The sequence below is a fragment of the Neovison vison genome, chromosome 12 (genome assembly GCF_020171115.1).
Source record: "Neovison vison isolate M4711 chromosome 12, ASM_NN_V1, whole genome shotgun sequence".
Lineage (NCBI taxonomy): Eukaryota > Metazoa > Chordata > Mammalia > Carnivora > Mustelidae > Neogale > Neogale vison.
In genome coordinates, this window is record NC_058102.1 from 10756887 (window position 1) to 10775288 (window position 18402).

An 18402-nucleotide genomic window follows, 5' to 3' on the forward strand; every position below is an offset into this window, starting at 1 on the left:
TCTTCTTCTTTTTTTTCTGTTCTTTTTAAATAAATAAACATTTTGTTCTGGAACAATTTTAGATTTACAGAAAAGTCAAAAAGATAGTAAGAGAATTCACCTCTAACCGTCACCCAGTTTCCCCTTACATCAACCTCACTTACGTAACCACCGTACCTTTGTCAAAACTAAGAAATGAACATTGGGACAATACTGTCAACTCAATTTCGGACTTTATTTGGATTTTCCCACTTTTCCCACTAACGTTCTTTTTCTGTTGCAAGATCCAAGCCAGGATATCACATCGCATTTAGGTTTTGCTGTCGTTGTTTAGGTCAACGGGGGTTGCTCTAGGGGAGCAGTGGATGGGACAGAGAAGGTCGGAACAGCGGGACACCCAGAAGAAAGTCCTTAGGGGGTTTGTGAGGGAGGAAGCCCAGGGTGGGTCCTGGAGGGGGTGGGGCCACTGCCCTTCCTGACCCGGTCTAAGCACCGTGAAGTGTTTCCCCCCCATCTCAGCTCAGTTTATGCAAAGGAGAGGGGAAAGATACCCAAGTTTGTTGGCTGGTTTTGATCACTGACTGGCCACCTATTGGAGCTGGCCACTGTCCCGGGGTTTCCTGGTTCGTCCTAAGTGACAGTCCAACCTGGCTGACCACTGGCTCTGCTTCTTTCTTGGATTGGGTGTGGGAGCAGTGGCAAAAGGAATGGTAGGAACCAGGTGAACTCAGAGGCCACGGGGAGAGGCTTTGCTGCTCAGATCCCAAGTTGACTCATGGCTAAGGGCGGAGGTGGGGCCACTCACCCTCCCATGAGCTACAGAACCAAGGCTTTGTCCCTTCGGCAGCTGAGGTGCCAGAAGAACTTGGAGTCACCTGGCTTGGGGTTGATTTCAGGCCGGTGGTCCTAGCGAGTCCGCTGCCTTCTTGGACCCTCCATTTGTCCATCGTTAAGATGTGCTGCAGGGCCTCAGCCCGGGGTGCCTGGTCCCCCCAGGCTGCCTCCAGCACAAGAATGGCTCATGCGGAGCACTGCCCATCACTTCCCTTTTATTTCCCCTTCTCCCTCTGCAGGCCCCTGCCCCCTACCTGCCCCCCACCTGCCCCCCACCTCCTTGCCTCTCCCATCCTTCCACACTCTGGGATCCCCATCCTTGCACCTGCTTGGGGGGAGCCTTGTGTCTTGCTCATGCAATCCCCTCACCTGGAGTGCCCTCTCTCTAGCACCAGCTTTTGGGTGCTAGCTCAAATGCTCATGGGCCCCAGCTCTCCCTCTGTGTAGCTCTGAGGTCCCCTCCCTGGAGATCCCCCATGATGCCATCGCTTCTTGCCTTGTTTTACTGACACATGTGTCAGCTGGCATCTTCCCAGGGATCAGCTGTACCTTTTGCAAGGCTGAACTCACCAGCGCCTGATACTATGCCCAGCATACAGTAGGTACTCATTAAATGCTTAACACTTAGAATTTAGATCCATTGAATTCCTGGAAGCCTGAAGTCTTTGGAGAACAGCTCTGGCCTGGCCCCAGGGGCAAGAAGAGACACCCCAGCCCAGAGGGTACCCAGGTCTCCCGCGGGTGCCCCAGCCCAGCACCTGAGGGGCCCCGAGCTGTTCTGCCAGACCGCACGCTCCGCCTTCTGCAAACGGTTGTTGGGGCAGCAGCTTGGGTAAGTTCCACTTCCGCTTCCTCCTGCCTCCTGTCCTGCTGTGGCTGCTCCTCTGCCGGGGCGCCTTGCCAGGCTCTCCCAACCCCTGGAGCCCGCAGAAACCCTCTGTGCCCTGAGCTGTCACCAGCGCTGCCTCCCAGGTCCCGGACACGATGCAAGCCATCAAGTGTGTGGTGGTGGGAGATGGGTAGGTACCTGACTGAACTTCCTCACCTGGCTGAGGCTCTCGGCGGGGGTACCCTGAGATATGCCTGTCCTGCCCAAATAGGAGTCCCTGGGAGGCAGCCGGGAGGAGCTGCTCCCTTCTTGTCCCGGGATCCAGAGAGAGCCCCTGAGGTGGGCAGAGGACAGCTTCACCCTCTTTGCCTGCTTCACTCCGGAAGCTGCTTGGGTGGAGGTGGCTGGAGGGCACAGGACGGAGGGTGGAGGTGCCTGGGGCCCCTCCTCTGCACCCCGAGACCTGGAGCACGTCTCTTAGGGGACTGGTCTTCAACTCTGCGGATGCAGGTGCAGGAGTGGAGAGCCAAGATTCTGGCCTTTGTCCTCAGGCTGATCTGGGCTCTAGTATCTGGCTTGCATAGCTGTGTGTCTTTGGGCAAGCCACAGAGCCTCTCTGAACCTCTGTTCATCCATCTGGGAAGAGACCACGCCCCTGGGATTGATGTGGGGTCACCTGACCTATTTTGAGTGCCTGTGCTGGGCATAGTGTGCTCAATAACTATTAACCTCCTCTCCTCCTCCCTGCCTGGCTCTCCCCTCCCCCCCCCTGCACCCTGCCTGGCTGGGGAGGATGTGTGGGGGATGTGGGTGAGAAGCAGGAGGGGGAGGGGCATAAAGGGAAAGTGGAGGAAAGAAGCGATGGGAGGGTGATTGGGAGGGTCGGTGCAGGCTGGGCTGGGCTGAGGGGTCTTCTGGGCTGTGGGGAGCACAGTGACCTTGGGTTGTCATGTCCCCGTGGGCCTCTTTCTAACAAGGTCTAAGAGGCCGGATCTGCCGGTCTCCGGTGCTAGCCTTCCACAGTGTCTCAGGCCCCAGCCCACAAGGTGCCTCCTGGGGTTTCCTGGGAGTCCAATCCAGCAAACCCCAGCATCTCAAGCTGGCAAACTTTCATTCCAACGCTCCCGTTCTACAGAGGGGCAGCCTGAGGCTTGGAGAGACTCAGATCTTTCCTGGCCCCGGTCAAGCGTCCCTGACAGGACAGACGAACTTCGGCTCTGATAGGTCTCCGGAGAGCGGGTCCCTTATCAGCCCTCAGCTGATTCCGATGCACCCGCCTGGCCTTATCTGCCCGCAGGCTGGGCTCTGTTCACTTCCTCTTTGTATCTGATCCGAGGAGAGGAGGGCTGAAGCCAACGTCCCAGTCATTCAAAGTCACCTTGGTGGCAAGCTCTGGGCAGGGCAGTGGAGGGGAGAAGGTGGCCGGCCTCCTCAGAACAGGAAGTGACCAACACAGGAGCAGGGCTGGAAGGCCCAGGGCTGCCCCTTTGGTTGCTAGACTTGCCCTGCACTCCCCGTGCCCCGTCCCAGCCCCAGCGACCTGCAGACCCCGGGGAAGCCAGCGTGCAGTCCCTAGCACTTACTATGCGTCAGGTACTGGACTCAGTCATACCCTCTCTATCTGGTTTTCCCACCAACTTAATAGGAGGCCCATTTTCCAGGTGGGGAAACCGAGGTTCAGAGAAGTTAAGTAATTTGCCCAAAACCTCATGGGATGTGAGGTCAAGTCTCTCCGTGCTCTTAACGGCTGCTCCCTCTGGTGAGGTGGGAGGGAAAGAGGACGGAGTGACAGGCTTTCCCTGATGTCTACTGGCTCTTGCGCTCTGCTGGACATGGTGCTGGCTTCTTCCACGGGCTTCACCTGATTTACGATTCAGCACACTCCTAGGAGGAGAAACGCCTCGGCTCCCGATGTTCAAGATGGGGAAACTGAGGCCTAGGGAGATTAAGTGCCTTGCCCAAGGCCGTGCCCCTGGGAGGTGGTGGAGCTGGGATCTGGAACCCAGGTGTGTGACGGCAGAGGGCTGGTCAGGCACCGGGGGCCCCGTGGCATTGTCCGGTTCAGTGGGCTCCCAGGTACCCCCAGTTCTTAACTGTCCCACGTCGGCGTCACCTGGAAAAGCTTGTTAAAAACACAGATTCCCAGTCCTGTCCCGCACCACGGCTCAGAATCTCTGAGACAGGACCCTGAAGCCCACCCTTTAACACATAGCCTGGATGACCCTTGTGACTCAGGCTTGGGACCGCTGATCTTGGCATTCACAGGAGGGGAGACTGAGGCCCGGAGAGGTGGGGCTGGGTCTTCCCTAAGGGTTGGGCTAGGGGACCTGGAAACCTCCCAGCGTCCTGGGCAGGGGCCATGACCGCCGTCTCCTCGAACCTCCTGTCTTTCAGAGCCGTGGGCAAGACCTGCCTTCTCATCAGCTACACCACGAACGCTTTCCCCGGAGAGTACATCCCCACCGTGTGAGTCCGCAGGGGGCGGGAGCCGGGAGGACAGGGAGACACGCATCACCAAGCCCACCCCCTTGTCAGGCGCTTCCTGCGGGCTGGGCCTTGGGTGGGGCCTAGGAGGGGTGTCCCCACCGGGCAGAGCTGCCTGACGACCCCGTCAGAGGCAGTGTGCAATGTTGAGGGGGCCAGTGCGGACCAGTGCCACCAGTGCCGAGGCCGTCAGAGCGGGAGAGATGGGGCTGGTGAGGCGGGATGGGCGGCCTCCCAGCTGGGTGTGGTGTGGGCAAAGGCGGGGGACGCAGGGCTGAGAAGTGGAGGGGAGCGTGGGCTGGTGGAGGAGGAGGAGGCTGTCCCTGGCCTTGATGCCACGGAGCAGGCAGCGGGACTTACGGGAGAGGGCAGTGCCATCTGGAGGCCAGTGGGAGGCCCTGCCCTCTTGTCGAGGGTGGAGGCAAGGCTGCTATTGGATGCCATGTGGGTGGGTGGCAGCCTCGGGAGGGAAGTATGTGGGGAAGCACCGGCCCTCGGCCCTCGGCAGCCCCCTTGCTCACAGGACAGCGTCCCCACCCCCAGAGCGACACCGGCTTCTCCCAACCTTCCCTTCCAGCATCGCTGCCCCCACGTTGCCTCATGTTCTGTCTGCTTGTCCCCGCCAAACACTCCTTGGGCATTTCCACCTCAGGGCCTTTGCTCAAGCGGTTTGCTCTGCCTGGAGTGTCTTTCCTTCAAAAGCGTCTCCGACCTCCAGGCCAGCTGCAGGGCCCCTCCCCCGGGAGACTTTGTCACCCAGCCCCACAGCCCTCTCACTCCCCAGAGGGACTTGATCTGATCTTTCTCGTGACCAGGAGTCTCTGTGGGTAGGAAGGCTCAGCCAGTTCCCTTGGGTCACCCCATCAGCTCAGTTTCGGTGTCTCAGGCACGCCGTGATCTACGTGCTGTCCTACACACACTGGACGTGTTTTGAGTTGACTCGAATTCATGGAAAGGCCCTGAGACGGTCCATCGGAGCTAGCCTCCAGCCGCTGAGGGCTGGTCGTGTGCTGGCGCCCGCAGGGAACATCACGCGTCTGCTTTTATTTGAGCCCCGTAAGAGGTGGCATTCCACCCAGGCCGCCCATGGGGGAAACTGAGGCTCACTGCAAAGGGGCCTCCTGACCCCCAGGACCCTGACCGGCATCCCGGCCTGGGCCAGAGGAAGGCAGGCAGCCAGGACAGGGCAAAGACACCCGCGAAGGGAGCCTGGAAAACCGATTTCTGCCCCAGGTCCCCAGACGGCCTGGTGATGGCACCTGTCCCACTCCGCGCCTGCCGTATTTGCCCCTGGGCGGTCAGTCGCCTCCTAATGCTGACAGAAGGCTGGCTCTAGGCCAGAGGAAAAGCAGCTTCTGCACAAGGTCACCGTCATCGACCCTGCCCTGGCTGCCTGCTGTCCTGCCTCTGCCTGTCCAAGCTGGGCTGGGGGCCCGTTTGCTGAAGGGCCTTAGACCAGTCACTTCCCCTCTTAGAGGCTCAGTTTCTTTTTTTATAGGGGCAAGACTGGGCTGGGCAACCCCAGGCTCACTGCCGGGGTGCCTTCCCTGGGCAGGGAGATGAAGGGCGTGTTCTCTGGTGCAACACAGGGAGAGGAGCAGAGGCCAGGCTGGACCCAATTGTTCCTAACATCTTGGAGAGCCCTGGCCCTTGGTGGCCCCTGATGGCCTCAGGACATCACCCTTGCAGGCCGGACAGAATGAGCCAGGCAAGGTCTGCCTTTCAGGACTCTGGGGAGTTGGGTCAGACACTTAGGGCCATCTTGAAATTCTTGGCCTTTGCACAAGGGATCTTGCATTTTCGTTTTGCCTCCACTCCTGCAAAGATGTGTCAGTCCTGCTTGTCCCCTTCCTGTGTGGTCCTGGACAGAGTTGTTCAGCTCTGGACGAGCCCTCCAAGGGGTTCCCGCTATAGTGCCTGTACCCCTGGTACAGGGAAGGGGAGATAAGTCACGCAGAACTCTTGACATTGGGAGGTGGGGGCCACTGGCGAGAGCGGAGTTGGGGAAAACAGGGGATCTCTGGCACAGAGATAAGATGGGGAGAGCTGCTGGGGTTCGGGGCCTGGAGGGTGTTCTGGGGAGGGTTTGCTGGGGCTGGGGGAGGTTTGCTGGGGCTGGAGGGGTTTGCTGGGGCTGCAGGGGTTGGTTCTGGGGCTGGAGAGTTTGCTGGGGCCCAGGAGGGTTTGCTGGGCCTGGGAGGCATGTAGGCCAGCTCACAATCAGATAAGCAGGTGAGCTGCGCTCAGCTCCTTGCCAGGGGTGGGGGGTTAACAGCTCAGGGTCAAACCCTCATGCCACAGAGGGGGAGACAGAAGCCGGTCTTGTGCAGGGTACTGGGGATACCAGAACATGGCAGGAGGACCCTGCGCTTGCCTGCCTGTGACATAGGGGCTCTCCCCGACCCATGTCTCCCCCTTACAACCATTCTCAAAAGGAAGCCCAGATGAGTTTTCAAAAGCAAAAATTAGATGCAGCTGTGCGGAGACCTAAACCCCCCCTCCCATGGCCCCCCTTCACATTTGATACCGTCTCCTCTGCCGTGTGAGTCCCTGAATGGCACCTGCCCCCCACCCCTAGCCTCATCTCCTACCATAGGCCCCCACCCTTACCCACTCACTCCAGACCCTTGGGCTTCCTTGTGGATCCCATCAGCCTCCCCCACACCCCTGTCCTCCTCCTTGCCATCACTCAGTTCCCTGCTCAGGGATCAGCTCCCTGACCCCCTGTCTCAAGAGGTCCCTCCCTCCCGCCCCTCTGCCCCCCCCCCCCTGCCCCCCTGCGCCCCCCTGCTTGATATTCTTTTTTTTTTTTAAGATTTTTATTTATTTATTTAACAGACAGAGATCACAAGCAGGCAGAGAGGCAGGCAGGGAGAGAAAGAGGAAGCAGGCTCCCCACAGAGCAGAGAGCTGATGTGGGGCTCGATCCCAGGACCCTGAGATCATGACCTGAGCTGAAAGCAGAGGCTTTAACCCACTGAGCCACCCAGGCGCCCCATGCTTGATGTTCTCTATGGCCCTTCCTGATCCGACTTCCCCTGCTGGCTCCGGGAGGACAGGGCCCTGGTCCGTCCGGTTCACGGCTATCATACCAGCTTCTAGAACAGAGTGAGCATGTCCCTGGCACTCTGGAGGGACTGGGAGCTCTGGTCTGCTTTGAGAAGCTGCCAGAACTCAGCCACCTGCGGACAGCTCGGCTGGTGGGAAGGAAAACCACACAGTTAATTTAGGTCCCATTGGCCAGTACTTGATTTTCACCTTCATTTCACCTCCTGACAAGTCAAGCCTGGAATTCCATGGATGTGGACACCCAGGGTCTTCTGCTGGGCGCTCACTGCCCCTCGCCCGTCCTCCTGCCACCACGGGCAGCCCCTTGTGCCCCGCCTGGGACACCCTCCACCTGCCCCAGCCACCCTCCTCTCTCCTCTCTCACTGCCGGTTCTATAAGCCTCCCACTGGCCCCCCAGCTTCCCCTCTGACCCTCCTTTCGGGCTTCTACACCCAGTGGCCAAGAGGAGCCTCTTATTTTTTTTTTTAAAGATTTTATTTTAGATTTTATTTATTTATTTGAGAGAGAGAGACAGACAGAGTGAAAGATCATGAAAGGGGAGGTCAGAAGGAGAAGCAAACTCCCCATGGAGCTGGGAGCCTGCGGTGGGACTTGATCCCAGGACTCTGGGATCATGACCTGAGCCAAAGGCAGTCGCTTAACCAACTGAGCCACCCAGGCACGCCAAGAGGAGCCTTTTCTAAATGCAGATGTGATCACACATCACCCACCCCCGCAGCCCCGCCCGGCCAAGCCTCTCCGCCGTGGCCTGTTGGCCTGAGGACTGAGACTTGAGTCCCAAGAGGGGTCCACGCCCCGCCTGACCTGGTCACTCTTCTCTGGTCCCCATGTCATGAGCCATGCATGCCCTCTGATCTCCGGGTTCCTTGAGTACACCTTCTTCCTTACTGGGGGTGGGCTTGGGGGTCCGGTGATGCTGTGTGCTGAGTTCCCTTCTCCCACCTCCCCAATCCCCTGCTCCACTCCATTCCAGAGTCAGGGCTGGGCCTGCAGGCCTGAGAATGCAGAAGGAGGCCGCACGGACTCGGGGTGAACACACGCGCCATCTGTGTCACCTCGGGCAGGTCTCTTCCTATTCCTGAGTCTGTGCCCTCATGGGTAGCATGGGAACAAGGGTGGTAACTGCTCCCTGGGCCCACTGAGGTAGTCTAAGTAGGAAGGGCCTGGAACCGTCATTGACACCCCTGGGTGTTCAGCAAATGTGAGTTCTCTGCCTTCCCACAGCTCAGGGAAGCCCCACGCCCAGGCTCGAACCCCCGCCTCTCCAGCCACAATATAGCCCCCATGTTTACCCTGTGGGATTTTCTGAACTGGGGAACAGGACTTACTTAGTCCTGGCCACCGCCAACTGACTGTGAGATCTTGGGCAAGTGCCTTCCTGTCTGTGGGTCTGTTTCCTCATCTGGAAAAAGCGGTGGGGGCTGGCCAGAGCGGTGGTGTAAGGTTCCTCTGGTCCCGGCCGCCCCTCAGTTTCAAATAAGGGGGGCCCTGGGGGGCTGTGGATCCCTGCTGCGTGCCTGCAGCGATCCCCTGGGCCCTGGCGGCCAGGCCTCTGGGGAGGGACAAGCGGGTATGTGTGAGGACATTGGAAATGTGATCTCAGCAGCTTAGCATCTCCCCTCGGGGTGACCTGACTGTTCTCTGTCTCTTTGGATCCTCCTAATGGTCCTAAGAGAAAGGACTTTTTTTTTCAAATTGAAGGAAGTGAGGCTCAGGGAAGGTAGGTGACTCACCCAGGGTCACACAGCCAGAACAAGGCTTCACAGGGAACTCTGGTCCCTCCTAGTTCTGGGTGGCTGTCCCTGGGGAAATCACCCCCCCCCCACCACTGCCGCCCCGGCCCCTTGCTCACTAACAGAGGTCTCAGAAGGAGCAAGGCTTGAATCCCAGGTCCTATGCTTATGAGATGGTTGGCTTTGGAAAAGTTACTTGACATCTTGAGGTCTCAGTTTCCCCATCTGTCTGATGGGAGTAACTTGAGGTTCTTTTGTCTTAGGTTACCTGAGACTTCAAGACCTAACATAGAAAGGTCCCTAGCTTTCTGCCAGGCCCCAGATCTGGTACTTGGTGCTGCTCCAAGGTCCCAGGACCCCACTTTTTCCCCACTGCCACGGCCCCTGAGACTGTGGGGATGGCTCCAAGAGGACACAGGCCTTTGGCTCAAAGAATATTAGGCGGATTTTGGGGACCAGAATTTCAGGCTGGACATTAGAGAGAAGAGTGTCCCAACCCTGTAAGTGTGTCCCGAAGGGATGTTCCTAACCAAAGCCAAGGACAACCCAGGCCCTTCTTTTCCCATCGTGCCCTGCAGTGTCTCTCTGGACAGCGGCTTCTTCCTGACCTCCCCCAGCAGTGTGGGTGGTATCCAGAGCTGGTACACGGAGCACCTACTGTGTGCCTTATACTGTGCTGGCCTCAGGGTGCCGTGAGGAGAAAGCCAGGCACAGCGCCTGCTTTTGGCGCAAAGATTGCTGGCTTGGCTGGACTGGCTGGGGGCCAGGAAAAGCTTTCTGGAGGAGGTGACCTGGAGAAGGGGCTAGAGGCGGGTGAGTAAGAGTCAGCCGGGCACGGAGAGGAGGAGTGAGGGAGGAAGAAGAGTGGGAAGTCAGAGGAGGAGTGTCTGTAAGAATTTCCAGGCAGCGGGGAACGGGTCATCTGTGGAACTGAGAGGTGACTGGAACGCTCCATGGATGAATAAGCATGGTGTGTTAAAATGCCAGGCTGCTCATTTCTGGGTGTGTGTGTGTGTGTGTGTCTTTCTCAGAACAGGTGTCTTTGGAGTCACTCTGAAACATTAGGACTTCTTCAGCCTGTCACTGAGCGGCATTCCAGGAGGGCTTCCTAGAGGAGGAGGCATTCCAAGGGCTTCGTTTGGTTCGCTTTAATTTCGATCCACTCACTAAGTGGCAAGCCTGACACTAGAGAGGAAGAAGGCACAGGCCCTGCCCTCCTGGATCCCAGGGCCCCGGGCAAGACAGAGATACCCTAACAGCCTCTTTCAGTCAAGATAAAGAGGGAGGGAACAATGAGCTCTTTCCAGGTGAGGGATAGAGAAGGAAGTGGCCTGGAGGTTTCCCCAGAGGGGAGGAACTGCCCCGGGCAGGATTTTGAAGCACGAATAGGAAACAAGGGTGAAAGGGTATAAAAGTTTATTCTAGACAGAGGCACAGATGGGAGAAAAATCCTGGAGAGTGGGTAGGACTGTGTGGTCAGGATAAGTGGGAAAATTTGGACAAAGAGAGGTGGGGAAGGGCATTCTGGGCAGGAGCAAGTCCAGGGAGGTAGGCAGTGTAGGCTTTGCCTAAGAAACAGCTTGGCTGATTTTTGAGGGGAAGAGAAGGCAGAGGAGCCTGAGGTCTCAGTGGACCAGGTCCAGGGATGCAGAGCAGGGCCTGCATGGGTAGCCTCAGTGAGGAGAGACAAGATGATGATCCTTGGCCCTCACAGGCAGGAGGTGAGGGCATCTCCGGAAGGCCCAGGGCAGTGAATGCTAGAATCACACACAACTGATTTCCCACTTAGTTTGGTCACTCACTGGCTGTGTGGCCTTGGGGAGGTCAATATACCTCTCTGATCCCAGTCTTCTTTCCCACAGGCTGAGAAACCAGCACCTTCCTCCAGTGAGAAATACTGTTGGGTTGAATAAAAAGAAAATCTAGAAGCTTGTTTGATTGCCCAGGTGGTCTCACTGGTGCTGGCAGGAGATTTCGGTTGTTCCTGTCCGTAACCTGACCCACCATCCCTTTGGCGCATGTCTTATCTGTGTGTGTTGGTGGCATTTCTTGAAATTGTCTGTGACTGATGGCTTTCGGTGTGCACTCGGGGGTGGGCTGGAAGACCAGGGATTTAGCGCTCTAGGACATCCTTCTGCCAATGTAAGATAGAGGGCTGGATGGCTGGATAGAGACCCCAAGTCATGCCCCTTAGAGGCACCCCGTCTCCAGCGGCCCCAACAGTAACAGCTCACTGGCTGGCCCTTCCTTGTCTCTTCCCCACTCCCTTCCCAAGGCTGCCACTATGTCGCCTCCTTGTCTCAGGGTTTGCTTTGAGGGGGACCCCTCCTGCCACAGGGGTGACCAACCTCAGGCCAGCATAGTAGGTTGGGATAGTCAGGTCAAGCCTTAGAGGAAATGGTCTACGGCCTAAAAAAAAATCACCTCTCAAAGGATAGGCAGAGGCAGAAAGGTGATTGGAGATAATGTTTTCCTCTTGATGCTTACCTGTATTAAAAATTTTTTTAATGTATGGGCACTGGGTGGCTCAGTAGGTTAAAGCCTCTGCCTTGGGCTCGGGTTGTGATCCCAGGATCCTGGGATGGAGCCCTGAATTGGGCTCTCTGCTCAGCAGGGAGCCTGCTTCCCTCCCCGCCACCCCCCCGCCCCCGCCATTCTCTCTCTGCCTGCCTCTCTGCCTGCTTGTGATCTCTGTCTGTCAAATAAATAAATAAAATCTTAAAAAAAAATTTTTTTTTAACATAATGAATCAGTAAGGAAAAAAAAAGGAAAGAAAAGTCAAGTGCCCAGCGCTGTGTGACTGCCTATGGCCGCCCCTGCCTGGGTCTTGGCCTCCGCACGGAGCGATGCGAGGCTGACCGCAGGCCTGCGCTCCGGGCGTGGAGACTGACTCTTCTGTCCCCCGACAGGTTCGACAACTATTCAGCCAACGTGATGGTGGACAGCAAGCCCGTGAACCTGGGGCTGTGGGACACGGCCGGGCAGGAGGACTACGATCGCCTCCGGCCACTCTCCTACCCACAGACGGTGAGCTGCCCTGAGCTCAGCCTGCCCCGGCTGGAGACGATGCCCTGGGGCCAGTGGCTGGGGAACCCTGCCCATCACAGCGGTGCCCTCCTGGGCAGAGCCGGGGCCTCCTCCCCGTGCCCCTCCCTGCCCTCCTTCAGTACCCCTGCTCTCACTGTGCCCGACTCTCCAGCCCCTCTGCCTCTATGGGCTCTGGCACCTCCTGGCTCCCCAGGCAGACCCTGGATGGGGCCTCCATAGGGAGCCCAGGACTCTGAGTCCCAGGGGCTCTGGGGAGGGGAGGAGAGATGGGGGGCAAGCTTGCAGGTGGCTCTGTGGCTGCTAGGCCATGGCATCCTTGGTGTTCCTTCCAGGCTGGCGATCAGCTGACAGGTAGTGAGCGCCTGGTGAGGAGTACGGGCTCTGGAGGCAAGCCCTTGATCTCACTTTCCCCATCGGTAGAATGGGGCCATAGCCACACTGCCTGTAGAGGGTCCCCTGAGGATTCACCACTTGGGACAGGCTTTTCGGAAGGGTTGGATAAACAGCTCAGGGGATGCCCGGGTGTGGAAGAGCCGGGCTGGGATGCCTCCAGGCCTCCTCTCTGGGTGACTGTTGCCTGCTCTGTCCCCAGGACGTCTTCCTCATCTGCTTCTCACTTGTTAGCCCTGCCTCCTATGAGAACGTCCGGGCCAAGGTGAGCAGCACAGAGCGGGACCTTGGGGGCTTGGGGCAGGTGACCCTGAGGGAGGGAGGGGCTGCAGGAGGCGTGGGCAGAGAGAGTTCCCAGGGCCAACCAGGGCTGGGTGGTGGCACTGGTGACTCCGGGGCTGAGACTCAGAGGGGGTTCAGGGGGGGCTGGGGTCATTAGCTTTCCTCCCCACACTCGATAACCATGTCCCTTCTCTCCTCTGCACACACCCTCTGCCTGCCTTTTATCTCTCGTGAATCTTGCTGCTTCTTTTCCTGAACCACATCCCCCCCCACCCTGGACCACCTCATGCCTCCTCTCCTCACCCCCTCATGCTCCCTCATCTCTTCTCACACTTGGCGCCCCTCTTGTCCCCACGCCCATGCCCCCTCGGCCTCCCCTCCACCAACTGCCTGCCCAGTGGTTCCCCGAGGTGCGACACCATTGCCCCAGCACACCCATCATCCTGGTGGGCACCAAGCTGGATCTGCGGGACGACAAGGACACCATTGAGAGGCTGAAGGAGAAGAAACTGGCGCCCATTACCTACCCACAGGGTCTGGCCCTGGCCAAGGAGATCGGTACGGGGCTCGGGCTCGGACAGGGGAGCTGGCTGGCTGGGAAAAGTGCCTTGGAGCGAACAGAAGCAGGCACAGAGGGACAGTGCGGTGCCTGCTCTGAGCACAAGCAGCCAAGTCAGGCTCGGGTTATCCAGGAAGGCTTCCTGGAGGACGTGCCTCTGCCTTAGGTTTGAAGGATGACTTCCCTGCTGCCTCCTTCTCACCTCCCTTTCCCCAGGCCCCCTCCTCAGCCCAGCTGCTCTTTGCCTCTTGATCCCTGGGCCAGAGAAGTAAAGTGACTTCTCCAGGTCACACAGCCAGGGGGTGGCAGAACTGGAATTTGAACACAAGATAGCAAATTGCTGATCTGGGGGCTTCCTCGTGGGGACTCGGAGCTGCCCGCCCCAGAGAGGCTGTAACTGGGGGGTCTGGCCTCTCTCCCGGCACCTGCGCCTGCTGTCCCAGGTCCAGTCGTGACCTGCCTGCAGCCTGGGGATGGCACATCTGCCCTAGAACCTGGTGTCCCCAGCCGGGTTTGACCCCCATGAGCAGTGACACCCCCTACCTCGGCCTGGGGCACTCTGCCTCGCCACAGGGTCTTGTGGGTCCAGGGTTTGGCCCCCGAGTAGGTAGGGTCTCCCCGCCCCAGCCCTGCCTCAGCCCCACCGCTCTTCCTTCCGCCGGAAGTGGGAGGGCTCTGGGGACTCACATCTCTACAGGAAGAGAAACCGCAGCTGTCACCTCCCACTTCCTGTGACTAGTCCTGCAACATGGCCATTTCCCTCAAGGGGTCTTGGGCTGCCTCTTAAGCCTTGGGTCCTGAGCCCCACCCTGGGGTCCTTGGCTCCTCAGCCCTGCGGGTGTTGTACCCTTCCCTGCTCTTATTCTCTGACTAGCCCGTCCCTCAGCTCCTTTTGCCCTGGGGCTCTGACTCTCTAGCCTGCATGTGACCCATCCCCTTCTAAAGCATGTGCTTTGGGGCAAGGAGAAGGGGCCTGGAAGCCTGGATGTTGGTCCTGGCTCTAGCACTGATAGTGTGTGTGATCTCGGGAAAGTGGGACCCCCCTCTGGGCCTCAGTTTCTCCATTCATACCGGCTGGCCTGCATGATCCCTGAAGGTGCTTTCTCCTCTGTAAGGAGGTGGCTCGGAGTCCTGCCTTGGTCCCTCCTGGACGATCCCTCCTGGAGCTGATTCCAAGTGTGGGTGGGGCTGGGGCAATGACTTTGAACTTGACTCGGACCAGTCTGGGCCCAAGGGGAGGCCCAGGAGAGCTGCAGGTCTGATGGGGGGTGGGGGAGAGACAGCAGCTGCCTCCTAGCCTGCCCCCCACCATGTCCTCTGCAGCTGCTTGGCCCTGCCTGCCTCAGCTTGACAAGCTGTCCTAGGTCACCATGTCTTAGACAGAAGGGAGGCTCAGGCACAAACAGACTGACGGGAGTCGTCGGGTGGTCAGAGGCAGAGCCAAAGAGAGCCCAGCACCCCCACTCAGGACATTTGTTCTGGATGCCACTGGGCCAAGAAGAGCAAGAGGGTGGCCGGTTCTAGGGAGGAGGCATTTGGTAGGTGTGGAAGAAGTGGACACAGGCTCTGGTCCCTTGCAGGGAGACAGTAGCCGGATGCCCAGGGACACCCTTCTAGGCACAGAATGTTATAAGGTGATGAGGCTCCCAGACCGAAGCAAGGGCACTCTGTCCCTTCCAGCCAGGCCCTGGGACCACTGCCCACGCTCCCTGGTGGGAGAGTGCTCCCGAGTAGAGGGGAGACATCCAACACGTGACTTTGTGCAAGGGACATGCTCTCTGAACCTCAGCTTCTTTGTCCCTGCCCCACTTTTGCTTTCTTCCCAACCCCAGGTCCTCCATGGGCTTCCTCCTTCCAGGGGCTGCCCTCTCCGGAAGTCCTGGCTCTCCTCTCCCCAGCTGCGTGTCTCTGGGACCCAGGCTTCCCCTCTCTTGGCCTGTTTGTTGATCTGTAAGCGGGGAAGTATTTCTTCACATGGTTTTTTGGAAGCACCCAGGCCAGTGCTTAGCAGGGAACAGGTGCCCATCAGAGCCTGTCTGCTTCCTTCCCCAGAGAAGAGCAGACCCCAGCACCGGGGCAAAGTTCCCCTTCCTGCCCCTCTCTTTCCTCTTGTTCCTGAAATGTGCCCCCAGCCCTCTCGAAGAAGGGTTTTTGTCGTTCCTTACTTTGGGGAAACTGTTCTAGTGCTTATGGGAACTCACAGAGGTTCCTTCCAGAAGGTCAGGGAATGCTGCCACTGGAGTGGGGGCTCATCCTGCCTTTCTGGCTGTCTGGGCCCCCAGCTCCTGCCCTGAGCTGTCACCTGGGAGAAGCCTGGTCCCCTCAGGTGGGGGAGGGAAAGCACTCATCCCGGTCCCTCACGGACAGCCCCCAGCCACCCCTCACGGGAGGAGAAACATTCAGCATGGGACTTTGGACAGACGATTCCCCACCTATGAACCTCAGTGTCCTCGCCTGTAAAATGAGGTGACGCTAAGGAATGGTCAGATGACATTTTGAAGGTCCTGGTGAGCACCTCAGGCCTCCTGGGGAAGTTTCTAGAAGAAACAGAGGCAGAGAGAGATTCAGTCACTGTCACTTGAGCTCCCTTTCCCCCCAGGAATGTATCCAAACTCCTGCCTGCCTTCCACAAATTAAGGGCTGCTGTGTCTAAGAAAACTTCAGACCTGCCCCTGTGGGTCTTGGCCTCTCCTTTTGAGGTCCAGCTTCCTATTCTAGGCATGAGGAAGTGGAGGCGCTGGGCGGTGGTCCCCTGACCCCACGGCCTGGCTCGGGAGAGGTTTCTGCCCAGGGCCCTCCCTGACCTTGGCTTCTGCCTTCTTGATGTTCCCCCCACCCCACCCCCCCAGACTCTGTAAAATACCTGGAGTGCTCGGCCCTCACCCAGCGAGGCCTGAAGACCGTCTTTGACGAGGCTATCCGGGCCGTCCTGTGCCCCCAGCCCGCGCGGCCACAGAAGCGTCCCTGCAGCATCCTGTAGGGTAAGAGAGCCTCCTTCCCTGCTCCGTGACTGTCCCCACCCGAACACAGCATGTTCCTGCCAGGAAGGGGCGTCCTGCCATGACTCTGTGGCCTTCCGTTTTGCAGGGGATGGCATTTAGGCCAAGACAGAAGGGGGAGTATCAAAGCGGCCTCAGTTTCCCTATTTGCCTGAGCTCCCTCGGCAGGGAGCCCGGGTCTCAGAAGGAAGGAGTGTCAGAAAAAAGCCAGAGCCACGGCAGGGGTGCCATGAGGCTTCCACTCTGCCAGCCCTGCAGGAGGGAAGAGGGATGGATAGATGCCTTTGGCCCCTGCCCCCAGGAGAGCCCAGTGGGTCCAGGGTCTCCCTAATACCCACCCATAAGGGTGGAGGCAGGGCAGACGGAGCTGAGGCTCTTAGGGCGGAGGAGGGACCCGTGTGGGTCGGAGGCAGCCTGGAGAGGTGGGACAAGAAGGATGGAGGGGCCTCGGTGTGATGCGCGAGCAGGGTGGGCCGATGGGAGGGCCAACCTGAGCAAAAAGATGGGAGGTGGCCATGAGCCTGGAGCGGAGAAAGCTATGCGGGGGCACGCGATTCTGCTTGTCCCCAGGTCCTTACCCCCTGCATGTCTCCTTTCCAGGTGGCGCCCAGCCCTCCCAGCCAGATGGCTGTGACCTCCGGGGTCCTCACCCAAAGCCCAGCGGTACCCCGGCTGGCCCTGTTGTCCCCTCCTGTGGTGTTTCTTAGCAGGCGGCTGCAGATTGGTTGCTCATCTTCTCCGGGCTGGAAGCCCCCAGGGGCTGGAAGGCTGTGAACTTGCAGGCTCCGCTCCTGATCCCTTACTCCCGCCTTCGCAGGGGCCAGAAGGGAGCCATTAGTGCGGTCAGCACCAGCTGCCGCACGTGGCAGCATCTACCCCTTGACCCCAGTCCCACCCAATGCCCGAATCCCCTCTGGAAATTTCGGACAGGATGGTGGCCAGCCACCACTCGCATACCTTCCGGGATGGGTCTCTCACTCCCTCCTGAGGTGGCTATTCCAGTATTGATGGTCTTGCTTGTCTGAATGTTCTCCTACTGAGCTAAAATGGGTATCTCAGAGTTTGCTCCTGCCGCCTTAGCCCTCCTTTTCCGGACAACGTCAAATCAAATTTTTTGCATGTTAGTGGGTCCCTGCAACAACCAGTCAAAAACCGGGATCCCACTGACTCCTCCGGTTGCTCAAGTCTTTCTCCGTCATTCACAGAGCTACATTTGCCTGTAGGAGTCTTGAAACTTTCAGACCCTGCCAGTCAGGACTTTTGCTACTGCAAATGGAAAACCTAATTCAACCTGCTTAAGCAGAAAATAAACCTATTGATCCTATGAAATTTGGAATATCATGACTTCAGGTACAGTTCGATCAAGATGGCTCAAAGCACGTCATCAGGGCTTGCTTTCCTATACCTCTCTGCTCTGCCTTGCGATGTCTGGTTCATTCTGAGTGGCAGGTGACACTCAGAGCATCCTTGCAGGTTCAAAGTTAGCTAAAAAAAAAAAAAAAAAAAAGACAAGTTTCGGGCCCAGGTGAAGTTCTAATTAAGGCTTACTCTGATTGGGCCAGCCCACGTCTTGGACCCCACCTCAACCAATCATATTTGTCGGGGGAGGGCTGCTGAGATGTGATTGGTCAGGCCTGGACGTCACACCCTGCTAGAGCAAGGAGTGGAGGCAATGGGGCATAAACCTTGCGTTTTAGGATGGAGGGGTTTGTTCCTAAATGAAGAGTGAGACTTTGCTGGAATGTGGGGCTGTGGGTGTCAGGCAGTCAGAACTCCCCAGTCTCTACTGCTGGAGCTCACGGAAGTGTTCCCATGGTGCAAGGAAGCAATGCCTGTCGGGCAGGCACTAAGCCAAGGCGAGTTTCTTTACGAGAGAAGGAGGACCTGTTGAAAGGAATTAAGTTCATCCGTCAAGTCCAACAGCACCTGGTGTGGAGCAGGTCCCACCGTAGTGTTTGCTCCTTTATAAGTGCCGGCCTTTTGCGCCGGGGGAGGATTACTCCTCCTTACCCCAGCGGTACCCATGCGTACAATGCACATTTATTGAGCACCTTCTCACTCTGTTCTAGGTGCGGGGTCCAGCCGTGCACACGAATCCCTGCCCTTGTGGGCTGACCCTCTAGAGAGGCTGCAAGGAAGGAATAAAGAGAAATCTAAGCCCCCACCCCTGACAGCACAGAAGTCCCCCAACTCCC

General features: G+C 58.2%; 1 protein-coding gene across 3 annotated transcripts in view; it reads left to right on the forward strand.

The window, feature by feature from the left end:
- Window positions 1-17536, forward strand: part of RAC2 (Rac family small GTPase 2) — a 59743-nt gene extending 42207 nt beyond the window's left edge. The window contains exons 1-7 of one of the 3 annotated variants that reach the window (XM_044227292.1): window positions 1674-1832; window positions 4037-4108; window positions 11839-11956; window positions 12570-12632; window positions 13048-13207; window positions 16058-16189; window positions 16808-17536. In XM_044227292.1, coding sequence (XP_044083227.1) covers window positions 1798-1832; window positions 4037-4108; window positions 11839-11956; window positions 12570-12632; window positions 13048-13207; window positions 16058-16188 — 579 coding nt within the window. In that variant the 5' untranslated portion in view covers window positions 1674-1797 and the 3' untranslated portion in view covers window position 16189; window positions 16808-17536. Of the gene's footprint in view, window positions 1-1673; window positions 1833-4036; window positions 4109-11838; window positions 11957-12569; window positions 12633-13047; window positions 13215-16057; window positions 16190-16807 lie in introns of those variants that run through there. The other 2 variants (XM_044227291.1, XM_044227294.1) reach the window with 2 other exon arrangements.
- The last annotated feature ends 866 nt before the right edge of the window (window positions 17537-18402 follow it).